This window comes from Protopterus annectens, chromosome 12.part0 (assembly GCF_019279795.1).
Source record: "Protopterus annectens isolate FY-2018-M chromosome 12.part0, PAN1.0, whole genome shotgun sequence".
Taxonomy (NCBI): Eukaryota; Metazoa; Chordata; order Ceratodontiformes; family Protopteridae; genus Protopterus; species Protopterus annectens.
In genome coordinates, this window is record NC_056746.1 from 1,062,224,579 (window position 1) to 1,062,232,091 (window position 7,513).

At 42.2% G+C, this 7,513-nt stretch overlaps 1 protein-coding gene across 1 annotated transcript in view; it reads right to left on the reverse strand.

Moving 5' to 3' along the window:
• Nucleotides 1–705: 705 nt before the first annotated feature.
• TOMM34 (translocase of outer mitochondrial membrane 34) overlaps nt 706–7,513 on the reverse strand; it is an 843,921-nt gene continuing 837,113 nt past the window's right edge. The window contains exon 6 of the mRNA XM_044090075.1: nt 706–841. Coding sequence (XP_043946010.1) covers nt 706–841 — 136 coding nt within the window. The remainder of the gene's footprint in view (nt 842–7,513) is intronic.

Consider the following 7,513-nt stretch of genomic DNA (forward strand, 5'->3'; position numbering starts at 1 on the left):
AGACTGCTAAATGGTCTCATGCAATCTAAAGTTTACTAATCAGAAATAGATACAGTTCCATATGAATCACTATATGCCTCATCACTGGAAAGAAATAGCAGCTTCAAATGCAATACTTCCTTCTGGGATTCCTACACTTCAGCATCATATCTGAATCAGTCGTAACCTCTCCTACTATCTTACAGCAAGCAACAATATCAACAAAGCAGGCCTACATCTCAAAGGAATAATGTCCCTACATCTCATGAAAGGATACTATAAGTACGAAAACTTCAATTAGAACCACAGTTACACAGTTAAATCAACCTAATTTTCAAAAAGCATATCTTCAAGTACAAGTAATCTGGACAGCACAGTAGTGCAGTGGTTAACGCTGCCTCCTAACAGCAAGAGGTTCTCCGGTTCGATTCTTGGCTGGGGCGCCATCTGTGCAGAATCTGCATGTCCTCCCTCCATAAGTGTGGGTTTCCTCCGGGTGCTCTGGTTTCCTCCCACATTCCAAACACATGCATCTGCAGCTTTTCTCCCCAGGCCTCTGCTGAAAATGGGTTCTGTCCCAGTTGGACTTTCCAGGTAAGTAAATACATAAATAAATAAAAATCTAATAATATTAAACTTTCTACCATCAGCAGTGTTTTACACAGGCTATTAAATGCAATGGTATTTATGTTTCCATTATATTTCAGTTATCCCCAATTTATTTTGTCATGTTACCTTTAGTTCTTTTAGTGCCTGGGCTCGGCGGTAGAGTCCCTTTACATTTTTAGGATCTAGGCGCAGGGCTTCTTTGCAGTCTTCCACTACTGCTCGATACTGCTTTAGGGATAAATAACACAGTGCTCTGGAAAAGAAAAAAACATTGCAATTTACAGCAACTCTCTTTTTTTTGCCATTTCTTTTGACAGTAATTGACAGGTTACGGTGTTTTAAAGCAGGCAAGCTTCACCAACACAAACAGAAGATAAAGATAATTACAACTGCTTCCCAGTGTGATCTCATCATTAGTATTAAGCTCAGATATGTAAATCTCTATTCACAAAGGCCAAACAAAGCCAAGGATGATCATGCATACTTGTAACAAAGGAATCTTACAATAAACTAACACAATACAAGTATGACACTGCTAGGAAAGAAGGTACAGGATTTAACATTACATAGGAATGCAAGTTATTTACATTCATGAAGAAAATACAAGAAAAGCCTTGCAAATTAAAAAACTCAAGTTATGTACTTACTAGAACAAAATATTTATCTGGTCTCTGTCCACACAATGGAATACCTGGACTGGATATCTTTGGCATCTATTTTTAGCAAAGAGCCTCCTCACAAGCTCAAGCTCCTACCCTGTCCCATAACCTGCTGCTCTAAAGAGATAAAGGAATTAGCAGACATTTCTCTGTATACAAATAAGGATCCCACAATGGTCACACACGGCCTATAAACTCTGAAAATAAACATCGGGTCTCAAGGAATTTCAACAAGACCCAATGGAATGATAATTTGGAGAGGGAAGGTGGTTGGGTTATTGCAGTGCCTGAACAGAGACCAGATAAATTTATCATTTTGGTATATACATAATGCACATATTTAATCTTGTCCTGTCCATATACTAGAACAGCTGGACAAAATCCCAAGCTTAATTACAGGCTGCCTAAGCCAGACAGCCTTTGACAATGGTGGCTCCAAAGGAAGCCCAATCTCTAGAAAGGTTACTCAAACTGTAAAGTTTTATAAATGTATGCAAAGCTGACCACGTAGGAGCAGCCGCTAGTGCTGCTACTGTGTCCTCCAAAGATAAATTTTAAAGAAAAGTGGATGATGTTGCCTGAGCCCTGTGTGTGCACTTTCAGGCAAGTGATCAAAAGCTCTTCCATCGAAAGATCTAAACTAAGAAATGTAATCACATAGCCATTTAGAAATTGTAGTATTAGATCCTTTTTGACCTTTCTTAAGAGAAGTGAATGTCACAAAACAATTGTTTGTTTTTCCTGAATTCTTTTGGGCATTGGAGAAAAAAATGAAGTTGCCTGTGGACATCCAAGTAGTATATATGATATTCTCCTTTTTTGCATATTTTGGAAAGAATACTGACAGATTAACGGGCTGTTAAAATTCATCTGAGTTGGAACTTTAAGCATAAAGATCAGGTTAGGTCCAAGTGTCACCCTATCTGGGTGAAATCCTACAAATACCCGTACTTGGTTGAGACATTAATTTCTAAAACCCTTCTTGAGAAGTAATGGCTACCAGGACAATGGTCTTCCAAGTCAAAATTTTATGTTGGTAGAAGTTTCTAGTTCAAAGGGAACTTTTATAGTACAAAATTTAAGTCCCACGAGGGGGCAGGCCTAACCAAAGTTGGTCTGGAATGAAACACTCCTTTTAAAAAGGCTTTTCACATCTTATGTGACTTTAGAAGAGGATGATGAAAAAAATCAGAGTGAAAAGATGAAAACAATGCCAGATGTATCTTAATGGAAAGATAACTAGTCCTTTTCCTGTAAGACATGAGCCAAAAAAGTAAGCAGTTGTGAGACTGAAGCTAAAGTAGGATACATGTCCTTACTCGATACCCATAAGACATACTTTTTCCATTTGCCTTTATATACTTCTCATTCTAAAAGTTTCTGAAAGGCAGACAGCAGATTAACAACCTCTTTGGGAAACACTAGATCCCTGGCCATCACTGGAAGTGGAAAAAACAATGCAGTCAGATAAAGGGAAAGAATGTTCAGGTGAGGCAACTGAGTCAGCAGACTGGGGTGACGTGGTGGAAGGGGAATTCTCTTTAGATGAGATCACAAAAAAGGGGTACAGATGGAGCTATGAGAATAACCTTCACTTTGCATATACTCTCTTTATTAAAATGGTTATGGGAAGAAATATGGAAATGAATGTAGGAGACCTGGGTCCAATCATGGGTAAACGTATCTTGGTGATAGTATTCTGTGAAGAAAGCTGCTGAAAAAAATCTCTGCATTTGGTACTAAATGGTGAAGGAAAGAGCCTTCCCTGTCTCTAAAATATATTCTTTGCTGTTTTATTGCAGACAGACCATTTATCTGGGAGTAGGACATGTATGTTCAACCTGTCTTCAATCACACTGGACATCCCCAGTATATATATTGCTACAAGAAAGTGATGTGACCTTAAGGTCCATTTCACACCCTCATGGCTTTGCTTCAAAGGGAATCTGTGCTCCACCTTGTTTATTTATGTACTGCACCACTGCCATTTTGTCTGTGTGACTAGCAAATGCACCCTTGGGGTGCAAATCTTGAAATGCCAGGTGGACAGCCCATTTCTATCACCTAGCTGTGTGATCTGGCCTCTTGCTGACTCCACTTACCCAAGACAATCCTGTGCACACCTCAAAAGGGATACATCTATTCTCATTATGACAGTAGGGGAGGGCTGAACAAAGGATATTCCCACAAACTGATTCTGTAGTTTTGTTCACAATAATAAACTCTTTCTGCATGCTTTATGAAAGCTTTGAGTCTATTGCTTTTTTATTTGCTGCAAGTTGGATATGGTCAATGAAAATTATAGGCTATACTGAGAATAACTGAAATTTTGGTACACTAACCTTGATTCCTCAAAGATAGCTGTAACCAATGTGTCATCCTGTCAGTAGGAGTAACTGCTTAGTGGGAGTTACCATGAGCCAGTCATCCAGGTAAGGAAAAAACTTTATTCCTATAAATTGCACATGGGTTGCAACATAAGCCATACTTCTGTTAAAAACACTGGGAGCTGTGGCGAGTCCATATGGCAGAGCTCTGAATTGACAATAACTGGTTCCCATCTGGAAGCACAAGATCTTTTTGCAATTCTGATGTGTAGGTATGCATACTGAAAGTCCAAAGATGCATCCACTTAACCACCTGCAAACATGTCAGGATGGACAGTACAGGGATCATCTGGAATGACTTCACACAGTAGTTTAGACAACTTAAGTCAGGAATGGGTCACAGGGCATGATTTTTTTTTTTGGGGGGGGGTAAGCAAGATGAACCTGAACTCTCTCTCTGTCTAATCTAGAAAGATCTCTTGGATGACTCTTTTCTTTAGGAAAACTCTTGTACTACTGCTCTCATCAGACAGGGTGGAACTGTTGGGGATGTGAGGACAGGCTTTTGGATATTTCCAAAAAGGGAAAAGACCAACCTTTGGATATAACCTCCCTCATCCTTCTATCCACTGTGATGGCTAAACACACCTTAAGGTGAAGGGAGTTGGAAAGATTTTATTAAACTTACAAAAGAAGACTGGAAAATTTGGATCACCCTTAACAACAAAAGGGGCCAAATAGGATATCCTTGTCAATGGGGAATTTAAAATCTCAGTTTTAACATCTGGTATGTTTTGAGAATATAACCAAGTAAACCTTCTCATAAATGACTCCAGAAGAGCAGCTCAGAAAACAGCAATAGCAGAATCATAAAAAAAAAAAACTTTAGTGTGTGTTTGGTCACAGGAGAATCAGATACAATTAAAAGCATTCAATGAATTCTTTACCTCAGAAGTGGGGAAGATAACAGTTAGCTTTCTCGTACACTCTCAAAAGAAGCCAATACAACTTTTTAACATGTGAGCCAGACAGTTCATGGGTGTGTACTAGGCTAATGGCCATGGAGCCTTTACAAGCCTAGCCCATAGGATAACCCTGGCAATGTGCCACCCGACCTTAGTTCCCAGTGCCTCTGTCAAATAGAGCCACTGGAGTGATCCCTGGGGTGAATTTGATATTTCTCATCCACTCATCAAGATTTCTCTTCAAGAGGGCCAGTGAGGTGCTCTGCTTGACCTGTATGGGAAGTCTATTCCATAGCATGGGCAGTCTCTGGGTTATGAACCTGCCCCACCAGCATGTTCTGTTGATTGTGGTAATGAGGTTGAGGTCTCTGGAGCATGTGGTGCGGAGGGATTGGGATTTCTTTAGATGTGGCATTTCTAACAGAGCAGGATCAGACAGTGTACATGCATTTGCACGTACGGTCGATGGTCGAACGCGAAAATGCCGACTGCAGAATGCCAGGACCATGGAATGTCGAAGCTATGGACGTCGAACCCGTGAATACCAAACTCCAGCCAGGCCACTATACCCCCCCTCTCGACCAATGGTAGTGCTTGTTGTGGCGGGTGTGCTATCTTGAAATTCGAATTCGATGTTGTGTGCAAAATTCTGCCCATTTGCATGAACAAGATTCGAGAATTTGGTTCGGAATTCCGCCAGATCGACCTTCGGCTGCACGACCATCTGGATGTAAACCGGGTCAGACATGTCTTTGTAAGTCAAGCAGAGTTCGCCTCTAAGTAGGTGATATGAAACAGAGAATAGTTGGAGTTTTTGAGACTGTCCACATAGGACAAGTGTTTAAGGCCTAGGATCCTCTTTGTGAGGTACTTTTGCGGCCTTCTCCAGTTGTTGCAGGTGTTTAGTGAGGTGCATGCCAAATGGGGTATTGTACTCAATGATTGGCCAAATGAGGGAAGAGGAGAGGGAGACAATGACCTCTTTCTTCCTGGATACAAAACCCTTAGTAATGAGATGTGCCACACAGAAGGACTTTCTGAACACAGTGGCAATGTGGCAGTCAAAAGAGAGTTTTGCTGTCAACTTGTGTTCCCAGATACGCCTTCTGTGTTCAGTGGACTACCATCAATGTGGTAATTCATGGGAACCGGGTTTTTCCCAAAGGGGATAACGGCATTTTTTGGCATTGAGCTTAAGGCTATGGTTCTGACACCAGTCGGTCTCAATGAGGCCTTTCTGTAGGATGTCAACATCACTTGGGGAGTTAATAATAGCTCCCAACTTACAATCGTCTGTGAACTTTGTAAGCCAGAGTCCCTTCGTGTTGGCCTGGACTTCAGAGAAGTAGATACCAAACAGAAGAGGACCCAGGACCGAACCCTGTGGGACTCCACTCATAACTGGTCGGCAGTCTGACTTGGACTCAGCTACTTTCACACTGTGGGTTCTACCTGTGAGACAGTTTGCAACTCCCCTAGTGATATAGGGGTTGATGCCTAGCTTAGTGAGTTTTTCTATGATTCCTGAGAGGGGCATCAAAGGCCTTGGCCAGATCAAGGTAGGCTAAATGAACCACCTTGTCTTCATCCACAGCTCTGGTGACTGACTCAAAGAAGTTGACTAAGTTGAGCAGGCATGATCTACCCTTCACAAAACCAAACTGTGTGGGATCCAGAGTTTGGAGAGTCCCTATATCCTTGTTTACTAGGTCCATGATGATGCGTTCCATAGCTTTGCATATTAGACTCGTCAGGCTAATGGGGCGATAGTTCCCAGGGTCTGCAGCCACTCCTTTGTGGAGAGGGATGACTGTAGCAGTGCGCCATTCGGTAGGGACAAACCTTAAGGTGTGGCTGTGATTGTACAGGGCACACAGGTGAGGTGCCAGTTCTCTCTGTAGTTCATGTGGAACACAGCCAGGGATACTGTCAGGTCCCATAGAAGCTGTATTCTTGGCTTTGGACAGTGCTGTTTTAACCTGTGCAGCAGTAATACTGGGTGCCTGGCAATTTACTGGAATTGTGACTGGTCCTTTGGGGGTGGTAAAGCTGGCACTGAATCTGTCAGCCAGTATATTGGCAATATCTGTTGGCTCGGTATAGGAGGTATCATTGTGCAGCAGCTCTGAGCAAATCTGGGTATTGATGTGGAGTTTCGTTACATAACTATAGAAGGCTTTGCGGTTGTCTTTACTATCTGCCGCAATTCTGTTTTCATAGCTAGCTTTAGGGGATTTGATGAGGGATCTCAACTTTTTGTTGAGGCTGATAAGGGAGTTTCTCCAGTCTTGGGACTTCACCTTGTTCCACATCAATTTCTTCCGCCTGTTGTAGAGTTTGTTTATGGCAAGGGACCACCAGATTGGCATCCTTTTTTTTTTTTTTTTTTTTGGAGGAGAGCATCTTGGTTAGACTGGGTATGGCAAGATCCATGCATTTGTGTACATGTTCGTACAGTGCTTTGGTGTATGATTTGGCAGTCACGCAACTATTATACATTTGCATGGGCGCTGTGAAGTTAGCCACCTCTGTTTTTAGGAGCCCAAAGTTAGCTTTGGAGAAGTTTTTCATGATGGTTACCTTTGCAGTGGGGATTGGTGGCTGGACGGATGTGGATTTCCAAGGTGATTAGTTTGTGGTCAGATCTAACCAGGGAGGAGTTGACTATTGGTGTAGAGCAACGGTCGCCCGTGTTAGTAATGACCAGGTCAAGGATGCTGCTACCTCTAGTGGGGGTAAGAATGAGCTGATCCAGGGCATAGGAATTAATGAATTCCAGGAAACATTGGGCAAGTGTATTGGTACATGAGTATTTTTCCCAGTTAATGGCGGGGCAGTTGAAGTCGCCCAGTATGAGAGTGTTAGGTTGTACCCTAATCTTCTCCAGGGTGCTTAGGCACGTGGAGTGTGAGTCTTGGGACATGGTTGGGGACCTACAGCAGGGTACGACCTGAAACGCTGTCTTACCCAATGC